Source organism: Colius striatus, chromosome 14, assembly GCF_028858725.1.
Source record: "Colius striatus isolate bColStr4 chromosome 14, bColStr4.1.hap1, whole genome shotgun sequence".
Lineage (NCBI taxonomy): Eukaryota > Metazoa > Chordata > Aves > Coliiformes > Coliidae > Colius > Colius striatus.
The window spans coordinates 2,890,709-2,908,276 of record NC_084772.1 but is presented as its reverse complement, the minus strand read 5'-3'; the positions used below and the strand labels follow the sequence as shown (position 1 = coordinate 2,908,276).

The 17,568-nt window shown below is 58.5% G+C and overlaps 3 protein-coding genes across 12 annotated transcripts in view; 1 reads left to right on the top strand and 2 right to left on the bottom strand.

Moving 5' to 3' along the window:
* CTCF (CCCTC-binding factor) overlaps nt 1–4,154 on the bottom strand; it is a 36,137-nt gene extending 31,983 nt beyond the window's left edge. For 2 of the 5 annotated variants that reach the window (XM_062007750.1, XM_062007752.1), the window contains exon 1: nt 4,095–4,133. The gene's annotated coding sequence lies outside the window, so the exon portion shown is untranslated. Of the gene's footprint in view, nt 1–2,638; nt 2,648–4,094 lie in introns of those variants that run through there. The other 3 variants (XM_062007751.1, XM_062007755.1, XM_062007757.1) reach the window with 3 other exon arrangements.
* Nucleotides 1,553–11,075, top strand: LOC133626777 (uncharacterized). Its single transcript, XM_062007841.1, has 4 exons — nt 1,553–1,613; nt 2,986–3,577; nt 10,220–10,392; nt 10,537–11,075. Exons 1-4 carry the CDS (start codon nt 1,553–1,555, stop codon nt 10,731–10,733), a joined length of 1,023 nt encoding a protein of 340 aa, XP_061863825.1. The 3' UTR covers nt 10,734–11,075.
* RIPOR1 (RHO family interacting cell polarization regulator 1) overlaps nt 10,776–17,568 on the bottom strand; it is a 41,396-nt gene continuing 34,603 nt past the window's right edge. For 5 of the 6 annotated variants that reach the window (XM_062007744.1, XM_062007740.1, XM_062007742.1 and 2 more), the window contains 9 exons: nt 16,183–16,322; nt 15,648–15,822; nt 15,020–15,152; nt 14,775–14,936; nt 14,521–14,679; nt 13,596–13,792; nt 13,396–13,479; nt 13,053–13,143; nt 10,776–11,639 (listed from right to left, as the gene is read on the bottom strand). In XM_062007744.1, the coding sequence (XP_061863728.1) occupies nt 11,542–11,639; nt 13,053–13,143; nt 13,396–13,479; nt 13,596–13,792; nt 14,521–14,679; nt 14,775–14,936; nt 15,020–15,152; nt 15,648–15,822; nt 16,183–16,322 (1,239 nt within the window). In that variant the 3' untranslated portion in view covers nt 10,776–11,541. Of the gene's footprint in view, nt 11,640–12,776; nt 12,841–13,052; nt 13,144–13,395; nt 13,480–13,595; nt 13,793–14,520; nt 14,680–14,774; nt 14,937–15,019; nt 15,153–15,647; nt 15,823–16,182; nt 16,323–17,568 lie in introns of all 6 variants that reach the window. The other variant, XM_062007743.1, reaches the window with a different exon arrangement.

The following is a 17,568-nucleotide window of genomic DNA, read 5'->3' as shown; positions in this document are numbered from 1 at the left end:
TGTTATTTGACTTCTGTTTTGTTAGAATTTGACAAGTTCAATGATGTCAACTGAAATGTATAGATTTTGGGGAAAAAAAGGAGAGGTAAAATAAGAGTTTCAGTATAAGCTGATGTTAGTCCACAGTCTCTCTACACCTGAGTGAAGCTTTTCAGTGGAGCCCATGAAGCCTTTAAAAACTTCTTGACTTTGTTGCTATGGCAGAAAAATATGACAATACTACCTAAACTACAGGGTGTGAAAGTCAATATCCTTTAGCACTGCTTGCTGCAGTGCTACCAGCACAGTAGCAGTGTGCCAGCATATCCTAACAAATCCCTGCACTCGTGCTTTTAACCATACCTGGCCTCACCTCTTTTAACATCAACTCCATGCAGCACACTGAAATCCTCAGGTAGCTGACAGCAGAAAGCAGGAGGGTTGGAACTGAGGGGTCTCTAAAAACAAACCTTTACATAAGAAATGTCAACATCTGTGTCTCTCAACTTCATCTGTGGGGATAGTTCAAGAATAATTCTTCAGGAATCCATTCTATCACAGCTCTCTCCTAAGTAACACACGTGCAGTTCTCCATCCAGACCTGCCTCTGTACCTACTGCTCTACTTTCACCTGTTTAGAACCACACATTATGACCTGATAGTTTCCAAGTTTTGGTAATTCTAAAGAATGAACCTTCACCTTAGCTTTAACTTCTATTAAACACCACAACTGAGCTCTTGGATGTACAGTTACCTGAGTGTTAGCACAATCTGAAACATACAACTCCCTACTCACCTCATGTTTATTCTACTCTCTTTTCCTAAGTTATGTTTGTTAATCAGAAGCACTGAGCTGGCTCAGCTGAGCAGCTGCTATTTGGTTTTTGCTATTAAATGTGTCTAGAACAAGCGTATCTCAGTTCCTGAAGAATGATGGATTACTGGAGAGAAGTGGGAGGAGCAGCAGCAGAGGGTGTTTGAAATAAAATTAAAACATTCTTCAGCACAGAAAAAGCAACACTTTCAGTTACAGTCAGGACAGGAGAAAGATTCCAAGTTTTAGGGGAAAAAATCTGAAGAAAAAATACAAGAGCCATGTTCTGAACCATTTTTTATGAGCAGCAGATATAACCTTTGTATTAAAAAAAGGCAGAAATGTCCTGGATCTGTGTGCATTTAAGACCAGGTACCACTGCAGCCCAGTAGAGCTGGATACTGTACTGAAACATTAAGGTTTCATGCAACAAAGACTGAGCTGGGCCTCTGAACTGGAGCCAAATGGATGAAGAGTGGTTTAGAGTTAAGCAAACAAATCAGTTCAGTAAGTTAACACAAACCAAACAACCACCGAGTGAAAGCTTTGGCTTCCTCCAGCCCCAAAGTGGAAGATGAAGAGCGACAGCCCTGAGCCTTCCTGTGTGCAGGCAGCAGCAGTGGCTGCTCCCTGTTACACCTATTCCCAGAGCACAGGGGGAAGAAGCATTTGCAATCCTAATGCTCTACTAGGATTAGATACTCCCTCAAGCATTCCCTTTCTGATAAGGAAGAGGTAAGAGTAGCAAGAGTTGTCCAGATGGGCGAATCTGAGAGCTTTTATGCAAATATAATCAATATGAACAATGGATCTGAAACAGGTAAGGTACAAAAAGTCCTCTTCAGACACAGCAGGAAGAGCTACCCAGAGGTCAGAGCTCAGCCCAAGTTGCTGTTGCAAGCATAACCTGCCAAAGTATGAGGGATAAGAGCAAAGCACAGGCTGGATCTTCTCAGAGGGCAACTCAGCCTCAGAATGCTCAACATCTGACTTCTGAAGATCTTCATTAGAAAAGCAGGGATTGGGGGACACAAAGGGGAAGAGAAGAAATGAAGTTCCAGAGTAGGCTCTACACAAATTCCTAAGCTGGTTAGTAATCACATGTAATTAGAGGGTTTTTTCAGGCAAATCCTGCACATACACACACACCAGAACAACACAGATCAGCTTCTGGCATCTTCAAGACAGCAGCAACGGTATTGCACGAGGCAGGCATCGACCTGCAGCTCCAAGAACTGGTAACCATACACACAAATTAGATACAGCAGCCTGCTAGGACAAAAAGCAGTTCTTGAAATAGCTCTTTCCTCCTCAGCAGTGCTGCAGGCACCAGCTGCCAACAAACTTAACCCTGTAGAGACAGCTCCCCAAGCTCTGTCCCAACCAGACCCAGCTCAACTCGCTGTACTGTTTGGTTGCAGGGCCACCCCAAGCTATAGGAACTCAAGTTTTGCACCTTTTGCTTAGGTATTACTCTTCAAAAACATCCTGCAGAGTTTCAGTTGTGTTAGGAAGGCAAAACAGACCTAAAAAAAGAACCTATCAACCAAAAAAAGTCAAAGCACTGCTATGCCCTCACGTTAAAACTGCTCTTTCCTTCAGCTCTAATGGTTTCTTCTGCACTAAAGTAAAACATCTGAGGTAAGAACAGCTTGAATACAACACAGAGCTATTTCTTATACCCAACGGATTCCTGCAAATTCAAGAGGCTCTGCAGAAGCAGAATAAACTGGAGAACCCGAGAAAACATTTACACGCTTCCTGCAGTGAAACCAACCCCCACACACACTGCAAGCGGTAAACAGTACTTCAGATGCTTCTAATAACACCTCTGGAGTTCGTTACCCGGATTCGGTAAGTGGCAAGAGGCAAGGAACTGCCGCACACTTCTTTAAGGGGGAAGGGAGGGCTGGGCAAAAAGCACAACTAGGAAGTCAGAAACAGGAAAGCGAGCTCATCCTCACCAGCGGGCAAGTCCTGAGGATTCCAACCAAGCAAAAAAGGATGTGTGCAACGTGACAGAAAACCCCCGTACCAAAGTCGTTTCACTAACATTTACCAAAGACATTTAAAGTTGATGCAGAGAACAAAAAGCAAACTGTTTGGACACGGAGCATGTGCGATTTCCTTTGCTGCACCACAAAAACGATCGCGTTTTGCGCTTCCCCCACCCCCCCTGCCAACTCCCACAGCACAAACCCAGGCAAAGAAAGGGAATAACCCCGTGGTTTGCGAAGGGCTTTCGGGCTCTGCCCGTGAGCAAGAGCCCGGCTGCGGAGCGCGGGCGGCCGCCCCGCACCAGCCCCAGGCAGGCCCGCAGCTCCAAGTCGAAGCAAGTGCCACAACTTGTCGCCGGGTCGGTGGCTGTGCCGGGGCTTCCCAGCACGCTGCGGTGGAGCCCGAAGCCCCACGGGTGTGTGTGTACATGTGTGCGGGGGGGGGTTCGGCTCTGCACTCGCTGTCCGGGAGCGGCGGCGGCAGGGCAGCGATGGGGGGGTGCGGGGGTGTCGGTCGGGCAGCGCGGCGAGAGCGGGCGCCCCCCAGCCGTGCCCGCGCCCCGGTGCTGCATGGCGCTGCTCAGCCTGCCTTGCAGAGGGAGCTCGAGTCCCGCTCTGCGCCTCGCAGCGCCTCTCACTCCGCAGCACACGCCAGCGCAGCGAGGCGGCGGCCGGCGGCAGCGGGACACGCAGCCGCCGCCGCCGCCATCGCCCTGCGGTCAGCGGCCGGACAGACGGGCCCAGCGGAGGCCCCGGGGCAGCGGGAGCCGGGCCGAGCTCTGCAGAGGTTCGCGCGAAGGCGGCGGGAGAGAGGGAGGAAAGGGGGGGAAGGTGGGCGGAGGAGGGGGGGGGGGGTGAAGCGGCGGCGCCGGGGCGGGTGGGGAGCGGGCCCGGCTCGGCGGGGCGGGGATGGCGGGGGAGGGGAGGAGGAAGGGACGGGAGGGGAAGGGAAAGGGGGGGAGGGTGGCGGCGGCTCGCGTGGCGGGGAGGGGGCGGTAATCGGCCCCGGTGGCGCGGCGGAGGAGACAAAGGAAAGAAAATGGAGTCGGGGCCGGCGGCTCGGCGGCGGCCCGGGCGGGCGGGGACGGAGGGAAGGGAGGCCCGGGCGGGCCCGCAGCCCAGCGCCGCGCTGTGGGGAATGGCGGCGGTGGCAGGCAGGCGCCGGCCGCGCTGGGGACGATAGAGGGAGACAAAGCCCCCTGCTTCCCCGGCGGCGGCCGCTGCGGGGCCCCAGCCGAACCGGAGCCCCATCGTGACACCTAGAGGCCGGAGAAAGCGACTGCAAACCCCCCGCCACCGCTTACCTGCGCCCGCACCCCGCCGAGCTCGCTCCGGCCGCCGGGCCCCGCCGCCGCCCCGCGCCGCCCGCGGGCCCCGCGGAGCCGCCGCGCCCCGCACGCCCCGCTGCGGCCGCCGCGAGCGCCCCGCACCAGCTCGCGGTTTAATCGCTCCACAGTCGCTTCGGACACAAAATGGCGGCGGGCGGGCGGAGTGCGCGTGCGCCAGCGCGGCTGCCGCGGCCGCCGGCCCGGGCGGGGGGGGGGGGGGAGGGCGGGGGAGGGAGGGCCGGCGAGCGGGGAAGCGGCCGCGCGGGGCACGCTGGGAAGCGGCGGGCGGGGCGGGAAGGACGCGGGCGCGGATCGCGCGCCAACTTCAAACGCGGCCCCGCGGCGCCGGCCGCCACGCGCCTGTGCGTGCGTGCGTGCGTGCGTCACGCGGGGCCCGGGGGGCGGGCGGCAGGCTGCGCCGCGCCCCGCCCCGCGCCCCTCAGCGCCTCCCGCCCTTCAGCGCCCCCCGCCCCTCAGCGGAGCCCGCCCCGCGCCCCTCAGCGCCTCCCGCCCCTCAGCGCCTCCCACCCTTCAGCGGAGCCCTGAGCGCGGCCTGCGCGGGTCCGTCAGCGCAGCCCTCAGCACCTTCCGCCCCTCAGCGCCTCCCGCCCCTCAGCAGAGCCCTGAGTGCAGCCCGCCCGGGCTCGTCAGCGCAGTCCTCAGCGCAGCCACCTCGCCGCCTTCCGCCCTTCAGCGCCTCCCGCCCCTCAGCGCCTCCCACCCCTCAGCGAAGCCCTGAGTGCAGCCCGCCCGGGCCCGTCAGCGCAGTCCTCAGCGCAGCCACCTCGCCGCCTTCCGCCCTTCAGCGCCTTCCGCCCCTCAGCGCCTCCCACCCCTCAGCGGAGCCCTGAGTGCAGCCCGCCCGGGCCCGTCAGCGCAGTCCTCAGTGCAGCCACCTCACCGCCTTCCGCCCCTCAGCGCCTCCCGCACCTCAGCGGAACCCGCTCGGCACAGCCCTGAACGCTTCCCGTCCAGCGCCCCTCAGCGCAGCCCGCCCGGGCCCCTCAGCGCTTCCCGCCCCTCAGCGCAGCCGCTTCAGTGCCTCCTGCCTGGGCTTCTCGCTGCTCAGCGGCTGCTGCCCCTCAGCAGAACTCGCCCAGCGCCTCTCAGCGCCTCCTGCCTGCGCCCCCTCAGCGCAATCCCCTCAGCGCAGCCCCCTCAGCACCGCCCGCCGCAGCCCACCCAGGACATGCCTTAGGCTCTGCCGGGCCGGGCCGGTGGGCACATTGGGAGCCCCGTGGAGCTGCAGGCACTCCACCTCTGCAATACACGCTCTGAGGGCCCGCTGTCACCCCAAGCTCCACACACTCAAACCATCTCCCCATGCCTCCATGAAGCTTCACATAAGCTAAAGCTGCCCCATTCATCGCAGTGAGTCTTTCAAGCCAGCTGTGCCTCAGCTCCCAGAGTGGGAGCCACAGCCAAAGGCCGTGCTGAAATTTGGCATCTTCCTCTGTGCTGAGGAGGAGTTCACAGGTTGAAAGGCTGAAGCTTTTCTTAAGCTGGAAGAGGAGGCAATACTGTCAAGGATTAATCACTAGGAAAGCCGTAGAGCCATCTAACAAATAGAATGGAGCATAGAATGGAGTGGTAAGTGTTGGAAGGGCCCTGCAGAGCTCATCCAGCCCCAGCCCCTGCTCCAGCAGCTTCCCCTGGCTCAGGGGGCACAGGAACGTGTCCAGCTGGGGTTGGAAACCTCCTGAGAAGGAGCCTCCACACCCTCCCTGGGCAGCCTGGGCCAGGGCTCCCTCACCTCAGCACCAAAGCACTTGCTCCTCCTGGGCCAGGGGAACTGTTTGTGTTGCAGCCTGTGCCTGTTGCACCTTGTCCTGTCCCAGGGCACCACAGAGCAAAGCCCATCCCCATCCTCCTGACACCCACCCTTGAGGCATTTCTCAGCATTGCTGAGGTGCCCCTGAGCTCAGGCTTCTCTTCCCCAGGCTGAGCAGCCCCAGGGCTGCAGCCTTTCCTCCTCACACACGTTGCAGCCCCTCAGCACCTTGCTGTCCCTGCCCTGGCCTCTCTCCAGCAGTTCCCTGTCTCTCTGGAGCTGGGGAGCCCAGCACTGGCCACAGGACTCCAGATGAGGCCTCAGCAGGGCAGAGCAGAGGGGGAGGAGAACCCTCTACCCTAAATATCAAAGAGTTATTGGCATTACTATTATTTGCCTGGTGGTTTTTAAGGACTTTGGGCTTGCCAAGGCGGGTAACGGAGCGGGACAGGCCGCTCCGGGTAGTTTCATGGTGAACATGGTGCCAGGTGTTCCAGTGGAAGTGCTTCCAGGGAAGTGAGCATGAGCCCATCAGAAGAGAGATGCTGAGTGTTTTCCACCTCCACCCCAAAAAGCTGGAAGGAGCTGCAGCATCCACAGCGAGAGATGAGTGACTGTAGATGGCAAAGCACGGGGGCTCACACGACTTTCATTTCCTGCAGTTTCCTGCATTGCTGAATCTTCTGGGCTTAATAAAAACTTCTCATCTCCAGGAGCAGTGTTGCAAAAGCACAGCTGATTGACAGGAGAGCCGAGAGGAGGGGAGAATTCTATGAGCTCGTGCTGCAACCTCTTTGTATTTTCTTACCATAAAAAAACCCACATGGAATGGAGCCAGAGTAACGGGTTAAAATATTAATAGCTCAAAAACAAGATGCATTGGAAGGAAGCTGCTTTTGGGTTTGTTCTTTTTGCTTACCCATCAATCCCTGGAGGAATTCAGAGAGAAGACTAAATGTAGAGAAGCCTCAGCACAAGCTCATGCTAGTAGGGCTAAAGAGTTACAAGGCTGTTGCAGCTGGAACTGATGTTAAAGGCCTTGCCTCAGATTTTTGCCGTTTGAAATGTCACTGCGGGGCAGAGCAGAAGCTGTCCAACAGCTTAAGCTTTCTCCCAACCTGCTCAGCAAGTGGCAAGACCAGCAGATGACTGTAGCATACATTAACACACATAAACTGTGCCCTTAAATCCTCCCCTGAATCATGCCTGTGTCTCTTTGAGCTGTGTTGTGGTGAGTGAGAACACCAGTGTCTGTCCCTGCTCCACGGGCTTCTCCTGCCTCAGCTCTCCCAGCCCCTGCAAAGCAGCAGAGCAGCAGTGGCAGTGCTGTGGGCTGCACTCTGAACACTCACACTCACTTCAGGGCTGTTGGCAACTGAGTCCAAGTTCCCTTCTGAGCATTATGACACCACCTGAGTCCCTTCCTTCCTTTCTGTAGCTTAGTGAGCAGTTGGGCTCTGTTGAGCCATGAGGATTTAGCTCCACTGAGCCACAAGGATTTAGCAGTGTTCAGCCTTGGCTGAAGGAGAAGAAAATAATCAGTTAGGAAGCAGTGTCAAAAAGTGGCTGTTGATTAGGAGAGGTGACAGGGTGCCACCCACAACCATGACCTCCAGAGAAACCTGAACCGTAGAAATGGACTATCCTCACCTGGAAGCAATCCCTGGGGATCTTTGAGCCTGAATGCTGTCAGACTACCAAAAGCTTTGCTAAAATCAGGAAAGCCCACGTCCATCACCTTCCCTGTGGCCACTAGCTGGGCTGGTGCAGAAGGAAATGGAGTCGGAACAGCATCAAGGATCTGCCAGGAACGTTTCTGGGGAAACAAGATTCTGAGGTGGGGGCTTATTTTTTTCCAGTCATTTTTGTTTCTTCTAAGCTGTCAAGGCATCAGTCCTCTGGCTGCAGTTTTGGGGAGAACAGCACATCTTTCATGTGCAGCCACGAATCCTGCTCTAAGCTCAGAGCTCGGTTCAGACATGAATCACCATGGCAAGGAGCCCTGGCTACACAGAGGATCGCTTCTCAGGATGCTTTAAATACTCACCCAGGGCTGAGGAGTGCTAAGGATCCCTCTGCCTTTTGTAGCCATCCTATGCAAAACAGTCCCTTGTCTTCTGCAGTCACGATGCTGCTGTTGCAGGTTATCCTGGCAAACACCCATTCCAGGGCTTCTCCTGACAGAGGTGTCCCAGACCATCTGCTGGTGTGTGCTGGGGGGAGCTGACCCACTGACTTTGGCTTTCTCCCTTGGAGGTGCCTTTGAGCTGATCTGCAGAGCATCCCAGCCTCCAGCTGCAGTCTTAATTGGGAGTGCTCCTGAAAATCAGCCTCCAAGCCTGTCTAAATTAGAAAACCAGAGGCAGGTGCTCCTAGTAAAGCTGCCTGAGTGAGGCCTTTCCCAGAGAGGCTTTGCCTGTGAGCAGAATGGCAAACATGGAAGCTGAGGAGCTCCTGACCACCTCACCAACCCTCCTCCTTCCCTGCCCTTCCCTGATCCCATCACCATCACTGCACAGGCCCTCACCACCCCTCCTCACTCTGCTCTAAGGAAGGCAGTAGTTGAGCTTGAGAGCCAACACTACATTAACTTTGGGAGACTGCCTGGAGCACACTTTGGTCCCTGCATGAAATGAGCCTCCAGCTGACACCCTCAGAGCGGTCCGTGGAGAAGCAGCCCACATGTAGGTGCCTGACAGCCCCGTGAGGAATGTGTCAGTGATCATGAGGAGGTTGTTGCTCTGCTGTGGTTCAAGGCAGACAGCTTTGCTGGTGCAATCATCTCTTAAATGCCTGAGTGAATGCCTTGGAAATGTGATTTCATACCAGCCTGGGATAAGGTGAGAGGTCCGACGTTGGGGCTGCTTAAGCTGGAGATTCCCAGACTGCAGCTCCCTAAAAATGACTTGGCATTAATATTTGAGTTCATTTCTTACACAAAAAGGCTTGTGGCAGCGTCTGCTTTGGGCCTTTCTGGCTGGAAGGTGCTCTTGGTGCCCCAAGCTGGGCAGCTCCAGCAGCCCTGATGCCATCCAAGAGGAAGGGCACATTGGCTGATTTTGTGCCAGTGATCTGCAGGGTCTCCTCAGGACACTACCCTGAGACCAGCAGGTAAAAACTACCACTGCAAAGCGTATCCATATGTGCCTCTTTAATTAAAGCAAGCAGCACATGGGGAAAAGGAACATCTTTCCAAAGCCAGAGCACATGGATAATGTAACCGTGACACAGACACCCTCCCACGAGCTGCAGCTCCTGCAAGAAAAGCAAGTAGCTGCTGAGCACAAGCATGTCCCTGCAAAGGGGGAAAAACATTTGAAGTGCTGACACAGATTTGGCAGCTGAATGAGGCACACTGTCACCTGCCAAACCGACAAGGAGCTGCTGCACAGGGCACCGTGCGTGTCCCGGCTCCCAGGAGCTCACCACAGCGAGCAGGGGGTTCCTGTGCAAGCCCTGGGGGAGAAGTTAAGGCCCAGGGGGAAAAGCTGAGTACCCTGCCTCCTTTCAAACAGCTGGCTCTTGTGAAGGTTGTCCTGCTCCTCCCCAGCCCTTAAAAAGACAAACAAACCTAAGGTCTCAGGGATGGCCAATGACAGCACAAGGGGCAACGAGGACAAGCTGGAACAGAAGAGGTCCCAAAGCAACACAAGGCAGAATTTCTTCCCTGTTGACGTGAGGGAGCACTGGCAGGGGAGTCTCCTTCTCTGGAGACATTCCAACCCAGCTGGATGAGTTCCTGTGTGCCCTGCTCTAGGTGGTGCTGCTCTTGCAGGGGGGTTGCACTGGATGAGCTTTGGAGGTCCCTTCCAGCCCTTGAGGTTCTGTGATTCAAGCAGGATGAAAACTGCAGGGACAAGAGGAAATGGCCTCAAGTTGCAGCAGGTTTAGATGGGAGCTGAGGCAGAACTGTTTCCCTGAGAGGGGTGTCAGCCCCTGTGCCAGGCTGCCCAGGGTGCTGGGGGAGTGCCCAGCCCTGGAGGGATCCCAAAGCTGTGGGGCTGAGGCCGTGGGTTAGTGGTGGGCTGGGCAGGGTGAGGCCAGGGGCTGCAGTCCATGAACTTCCAACCCAAATGATTCTGTGACTGTTTTCAGACAATGCTGTCCAAAAGCCCAAGACTTTTTGGGGGAAGTCTATTCCAGTTAAAACAGCAATCCTGCAGTTCCAGGTGATCTGGCAGTGTCTGTGGGGCAGAGGTCTTTGGTGATGCTGGCAAAGATCCATCCAGAGTAAGGAACTGGGCCATAGATTCCTCAATTAATCATCTGTCTGGGGTGCTTTCCCCAGATGTTGTAAAAGCCAGATAAACAATGAGCTTATTCCTTGCAGGTCTGGAAGCAAGAGTCGTTTTGTCCTGCCCTGCAGCTCCCTGCCTGCCCTGACAGAAGGCTGCTTTCCTGCTCCCATCCCTCTACAGCCAAGGTGCAGCTTACCTCAGAAGGTGCTCTCGTGCTGCAGGCATGGGGCTAGGCTTTGGCAGGGCAAGGAGGACACCCACAGAGGTGAGTGAATTGAACTCGTGGCTCTGGCCACTGGAGCACTGGGCTGGTTTTACTTCCAGGAGTTACTGAGGGGAAAAAACAGAGAGTCCAAACTACGTAAGATGGCTGGGCCACTTTCCCCCTCTTGGCTGCTCTTGTCCCCAGCTGTATGTGCCAGCTGGGACCCACCACCCCCATCTCTCGCTGCCTGCAGCGTGATGCGGTGCTTTGGGAGCAGCACCGTGCTTTGTGCCCCCCAAGGGAGGTGGAAGAAGGCTAAAGTGAGCAGTGAACACGACAATGAATACCCCATGAGACCCTCCCCACAGCTCCTGCCTCCAGCCTGCTGTGCTGACCCCTGAGCAGCAGGGCCCCAAAGAAACAGCCACGCAGCCACCCCATCACTCAGTAAAGGTCTGGCTTTATTTCTGGTTTAAAATCAAAATTAGTCATTCTCTGTAATTACATTATATATAGATTTATAGAGACATTATAGAAAAAAGAAGGTTTTTGCCTTTGTTTTTCTGCAAAACAAACAAACATGTAAATAAAAAATAAACCAACCCCACGAAAGGTGGCAGCTTCTGTCCATCCGGCCCCTCTGAGGCTGCTCCTGCCCCTGCCCCCCACGGCACGGCCCCACGGGGCGGGGAAAGGCTGTGGGCTGGGGCCGCGTCGCACCAGCGCTCCCCTGCAGCCCCAGCCGGGGGAGGGACAGGAGCACGTGGAGCTGGAAAGAAGAAACGCCGGCAGAATATATTAATATCTCATATTTCGTTTTATTTAAGTCCCGGGGAAGTCCAGGTGGCAAAGGGCAGCAGCAGTCCCCACGGCCCCGGCAAGAAACGGCTTGGTTTCCAAAGTGCAGGTCCTTCCAGGACAGGGCACGCTCGCCCTCGGGCAAGAGGAAGGCAAGAGGAGGCAGAGAGCCCCGGCACGTCTGCCCTCCGCTCCCCGCGGCTGCGGCCGGCCGAGGCGGGCGGGAACGGAGCCGCTCCCGGGGCTGTGAGACGGACACCGGTGGGCGGGACGTGCAGCGAGCCCCGGCGCCGGGCTGCGGGGCGGCCCCGGGGCGGCGGAGGGAAGCGGTGCTCCTAAGGCAGTGTGCGGAGTGCTGCGGGGCGGGAGCTGCCCGCGGGCGCGGCAGGCGGCGTGGCGCGGTGCGGCGGCTCAGAAAGCTGTACTGGCCATGCTGGCTGGGGCAAAGATGCGCGGGAGGCTGTCCAGGGCCTCCTCCAGCCGACGGTGAGCTGATTTACCATCTTCCCCTGCAAGTACACGCCGAGGTCAGGGAACGGAGCTGCGGCAGCTCTGGCCCCTGCCCTTCCCTAACCTCCTGCTGCGGCCTTTCCACGGAACCGTGGCCAACGCCTGGCAGAGCTGAGCCGCCTGCTACGGCCACACTCTCATCCTCTGTAGCAGACCTGACCCATGGGCAGGTCCCAGCCAGGATCTGGCTCAAAAAGCTCCCAGAGCTCCTGGCTCAGACACTGCCAGTCCAGCTCATTGAATGGTGAAGGGTGGAAGGGACCTTTAGAGCTCATCCAGCCCAACCCCCTGCAGAAGCAGCTCCCACCTAGATCAGGTCACACAGGAACGTGTCCAGGTGGGGTTTGAAGCCGTCCAAGGAAGGAGCCTCCACACCCTCCCTGGGCAGCCTGGGCCAGGGCTCCCTCACTGCAACACTGAAACAGTTTGTCCTTGTGTTTCAGTGGAACTGTTTGTGTTCCAGCTTCATCCCATCACCCCTTGTCCTGGCACTGGATACAACAGAAACAAGTGCTGCCCCAGCCTCCTGACACCCACCAGTGAGATACTTGTAACTATTAATAAGATCCCCCCTCACTCTTCTCCAGACTAAACAGCCCCAGGTCCTGCAGCCTCTCCTCATAGGAAAGATGCTCCAGTGCCCTGATCTTCACCTGCCTGCTGTACCAATAGCCACATGGGGCAGGGATCACCCACAGCTGAGCTTGTGGAGAGCCCAGCTGGGAGCAAAGGGCTGGGGGCTGTGCTGGCTCCAGCATCTCAAACAGCTGTGCACATCTGCATGCACTGCCATGGGGATCCCGAGGGCTTCCCCAGGGCACCCCAGGCACAAAGGAGGATGCACACATCCATGCTACAAGCTGGCGCTGAGACCTTCACCCCGCACCCCTGCGCACACACAGCCGCCCGCGGTGGCCATCCCCGGCACGAGGCGGTGACACAGACAGCCTGCTGGGACATGGGACACAAGGCATCTACATGTGCCAGGGTGCCACGGGGATGGGCTCTAGAACAACCAAGACACACAGAGACTCCCAGACGGGACACGGCTGACAGGCTCTAAGACGGAGACATCCGTGAGCAAAGCGGCAGGAGCGGGAACGGGGAGGGCACGAGGACGGCTCACGTGTCCCAACCTGTGCAGCTGCTGCCGCGATCTGGAGGCCTAGAAACCCACTCAGATGGTTCTCTCAGTGCCATCTAGCAAATAATAAATAACAACCAGGCTCAGTGCTCTGTGGCCACGGGATGCCCACCTTGCTCTTGTCTGGCAGAGCTTGGGGCACGATGAGCCAGAGTGTGTGGGACAGGCAGTGACCAGCCCGGGATGCCCTTGTCCAGTGGGCACTGCCAGCACTGGGAGATGCCTCACTGGGTAAGGAAGGAGCGGAGAGGAGCAGCCAGGCACTCACCACACAGCATCAGGCTCTGCTTGGCTGCCTCCCGCACGGGCTCCTTGTCGGTTTGGCACAGGTAAACCAGCTGCTCGATGCTCTCCTTGGCCTGCAGGAGAAGGGACAAAGGGCTGAGTGTGGCTGGCACCAGGAACACAGCCTAGGGGAAGGCAGCACAGGACGCTGCAGCCCATGATGCAGACCAAGTCCCTTCTCTCCCCATACCCCCTTCTTGCCCCGTCCCCAGCTGCTCCTCTGGCTCATTTGGGGCACTGCCAGCTCCCCTCTCCCGGGAGCACGAGGCTGTTGCAGGTGTGCCTGGATTTGCCAGCCCCACACAACTCCCGTCTCCCCCGCTCACCTTGAGGCAGCCCAGCGCCGCGCAGCCCGCCACGCGCCTCTGCACCTCCTCATCCTCCAGCTGCTCCAGGTAGCACACGAGGGCCTGGGGGAGAGACAGCAGGACATCAGCGACACTGCTCATGCCAGAGCCGGGGGGGCAGCACCCCGTGGTCTGCAGCACCAGCCCGCTCCCCCCACACCCCGGTGCCCGGCACGTACCCGCTGTCGGAAGCGGGGGTTTTCAGCCAGGCTGCGGAGCTGGGCTGACACGGCGCTCACCACCTTGCTGTTGCCCTCCACGAGCAGCAGGCTCAGCGCCTGCAGCCCCTCCTTCTTCAGGCGGCCCTCGGGCACGCGCTTCAGGGCCCGCAGCACCACGTCCTGGTCATCTGAGTTGAGGTTCTGTGCCAGCAGCGCTGCGGGGAGGCACCGGCTGAGCCGAGGAGCCCAGCAGTGCTGCCCGTGTGCCCCAGGCACACAGGGAACCCATCCCCAGGCACCCCCCAGACACGTGAGCCACATGCACCCATGGCCAGGCCATAGGGTGCTCAGGAAGGCAGCGTGGCAGTGGGCTGTGGGATTCAGAATCCCTGAATGCTGAGGGTGGAAAGGGCCCTGCAGAGCTGCTGCAGCCCCAGCCCCTGCTCCAGCAGCTTCCCCTGGCTCAGGGGGCACAGGAACGTGTCCAGTTGGGGTTGGAAACCTCCCCCAGAAAGAGCCTCCACACCCTCCCTGGGCAGCCTGGGCCAGGGCTCCCTCACCTCAGCACCAAAGGACTTGCTCCTCCTGGGCCAGGGGAACTGTTTGTGTTCCAGCCTGTGCCTGTTCCACCTTGTCCTGTCGCTGGGCACCACAGAGCAAAGCCCATCCCCATCCTCCTGACACCCACCCTTGAGGCATTTCTCAGCATTGCTGAAGTGCCCCTGAGCTCAGGCTTCTCTTCCCCAGGCTCAACAGCCCCAGGGCTGCAGGCTTTCCTCGTTAAGACAGTCATTCCAGCTCCCACCCCATACTTGCCCACCCCAAGGACGACTGAGCCTCTGGGTGATGCCCAGGCTGCTCACAGCAGGGCTGCAGGGCAATTCCCTATGGAGATGCTCCAGCGCCCCATGCCAGGGTGTAGGGAGCATGGAAGGACACCCACCTTCCTCTGCCAGCTCCATCATGTAGGTGTCAAGCGCCAGGGCACCAAGGGACTCAAAGTGGCTCCAGTACTGGAAGATGGTGACGTGCTCGCCCTGGGTGCTGCCGGGCCGCCGGGGCAGCCGCCGATCCAGCACGTCCTCCACCAGCTTCACACACACTGCAGGACAGGGCTTGTGTCAGGGCCTGCAGCAGGCACAGCCAGCCCTGTGCAGGGCCGCTGGCACCCGCCGGGGCTCGGCCACTCCTGCTCACCGGCATCGGCCAGGCCGGGGTGCCGCTCGCTGATGGGCGCCGCGTACTGGGCACTGAGCACCTGCAGGAACCGCTCCACGGGGCAGGTGTAGAGGTTGGGCCCTTGGACACAGCGATCCCAAAGGGACAACACGCCCTCCTTCCGCGTCGAGAACTGCACCACTGCGGGGACAGGCTCTGTCACCCCCCCTGCGGGACCCCCTGCCCGCCCGGCTCTGCCCGCCACAGCCACGCTTGGCACTGACCTTCTGCGGCAGCGGTGGCACCGGCACGCTCCTCCATCAGCTGGCACACCACCTCCAGCACCTGCGCCTCCCGCAGCAGCCTGTCCAGGGCAAACATCTCCCGGCACCGCAGTGGCCCGAACGTGCCCAGCTTCTGCGAGGCACGGCCAGCCCTCAGGGATGGAGCTCGCTGCACACCCTGCAGCCCCCACACAGCCCTCGATGGGGCACCCGCAGCCCCCACACAGCCCTCGATGGGGCACCCGCAGCCCCCACACCCCCTGAGGGTTTCCCTCTGCCCCAGGACACTGTGACAGCATCACAGAACCTCAGGAGCTGCAAGGGACCTGGAAAGCTCATCCAGTGCAACCCCCTGCCAGAGCAGCACCACCCAGAGCAGGGCACACAGGGACTCATCCAGCTGGGTTGGAATGTCCCCAGAGAAGGAGACTCCACAGCCCATCTGGGCAGCCCCTGCCAGTGCTCCCTCACCTCAGCAGGGAGGAAATTCTTCCTTGTGTTGCTTTGGAACCTCTTCTGTTCCAGCTTGTCCCTGTTGCCCCTTGTCCTGTCACTGGCCATCCCTGAGGGCAGCCTGGCTCCAGCCTCCTCACACCCACCCTTTACATGTCCCAGTCCCTGTCCTCACCAGCAGCAGGCGGTTGCAGTTGTTGAGGTGAAGCACCAGGGCCTTATCCAGGAACTCGTTGCCGCTGCTCAGGGGGTCGGTGCTGCCCTCGGAGCCGCTGCACATGCCCGTGTCGTCCACCCCCGTCTCGCTGGCACTGGGGGCCTTGCTGCCACGCCGGGGCCTGCCAGCCCTCCTGCCAGCCAAGGGGAGAGAGAGGCAGAGGCTCAGCACAGGAAACCTGCTCCTGGCCATTCCCCACCGCAGGGACCACGTCAGGCAGCTTCTGTAGGAGCTGCAGCACCACGGTGCCAGGCCTGAGTCACGGACACAGGGCATAGGGGCTGCCTCCCAGTCCACTCTCAAGAAGTGCAGGGTACCACTGTGCCACCAAAAGGGCCACATCCTGCTGCTTCTTGACCAGGACCTGGCCTGAGCCATCACAGACATGTCTGGATGTGCATGGGCACCCTGCCAGAGCTGGGCATCCCCCCACCCCAACTGTTCCAGGGCCGCATCCTGCCCTGCGCCCCATCCCGTGAGCCTTGCTGTGCACCTCTCATCTTGGACAAGCTCCTCCTCAGAGCCCTCTGAGTCCTCCATGTCAGAGGTGTTGAGGAAGCTGAAGCTCTCCAGCGCATGTTCCACCGTCAGGCTGATGCTGGAGGCCCGGCTGAGGAATACACCCTGCTTCTGCTGTGGAGGAAGGCACAGCGGGGTCAGCCAAGACAGCCCTGGGCACTGCCATCCCAACAGCCTGGTCCCCATCGTCCCCAGGCACTGCCAGAAGGGATGACCTTGTCCCCCTTGTCCCCATAAACTGCCAGCCAGGACGGCCCCATCCTCATCATACCTGGGCATTGCCATAAAAGATGGTCCCATATCCATCATCCCTGGGCACAGCCATAAGGGATGGTCCCATATCCATTATCCCCATCATCCCTGGGCACAGCCATAAGGGATGGTCCCATATCCATTATCCCCATCATCCCTGGGCACTGCCATAAGGGATGGTCCCATATCCATTATCCCCATCATCCCTGGGCACTGCCATAAGGGACAGTCCCATATCCATCATCCCTGGGCACTGCCATAAGGTATGACCCCACATCCATTGTCCCTGGGCACTGCCATAAGGGATGGCCCCACATCCATCACCCCTGGGCACTGCCATAAGGGATGGTCCCATATCCATCATCCCCATCATCCCTGGGCACTGCCATAAGGGACGGTCCCATATCCATCATCCCTGGGCACTGCCATAAGGGATGGTCCCATATCCATCATCCCCATCATCCCTGGGCACTGCCATAAGGGACAGTCCCATATCCATCATCCCTGGGCACTGCCATAAGGTATGACCCCATATCCATCGTCCCTGGGCACTGCCATAAGGGATGGCCCCATATCCATCATCCCTGGGCACTGCCATAAGGAACAGCCCCATAACCATCATCTGCATCATCCCTGGGCACTGCCATAAGGGATGGCCCCATATCCATCATCCCTGGGCACTGCCATAAGGTATGACCCCATATCCATCATCCCTGGGCAATGTCATAAGGGATGGCCCCCAATCCACCATCCCCATCACCCCTGGGCACTGCCATAAGGGATGTCCCCATATCCATCGTCCCTGGGCACTGCCATAAGGTATGGCCCCATATCCATCATCTCCATCATCCCTGGGCACTGCCATAAGGTATGGCCCCATATCCATCATCCCCATCATCCCTGGGCACTGCCATAAGGTATGGCCCCATATCCATCATCCCTGAGCACTACCATAAGGAACAGCCCTATATCCATCATCTCCATCATCCCTGGGCACTGCCATAAGGGATGGCCCCATATCCATCATCCCCATCATCCCTGGGCACTGCTATGGAGGATGACCCTGTCCCCCTTGTCCCCAGGTGCTGCCAGCCAGGATAACCCCACC

What these genes read in the sequence shown, in the direction of transcription:
- LOC133626777 (XM_062007841.1), top strand. Translation starts at nt 1,553, where the DNA reads ATGGGCGAATCTGAGAGCTTTTATGCAAATATAATCAATATGAACAAT. An exon ending in CCGGGCCGAGCTCTGCAGAG is followed by an intron (nt 3,578 to 10,219) that starts GTTCGCGCGAAG and finishes TATTCCTTGCAG; the next exon opens with GTCTGGAAGCAAGAGTCGTT. An exon ending in CAAGGAGGACACCCACAGAG is followed by an intron (nt 10,393 to 10,536) that starts GTGAGTGAATTG and finishes TCTTGTCCCCAG; the next exon opens with CTGTATGTGCCAGCTGGGAC.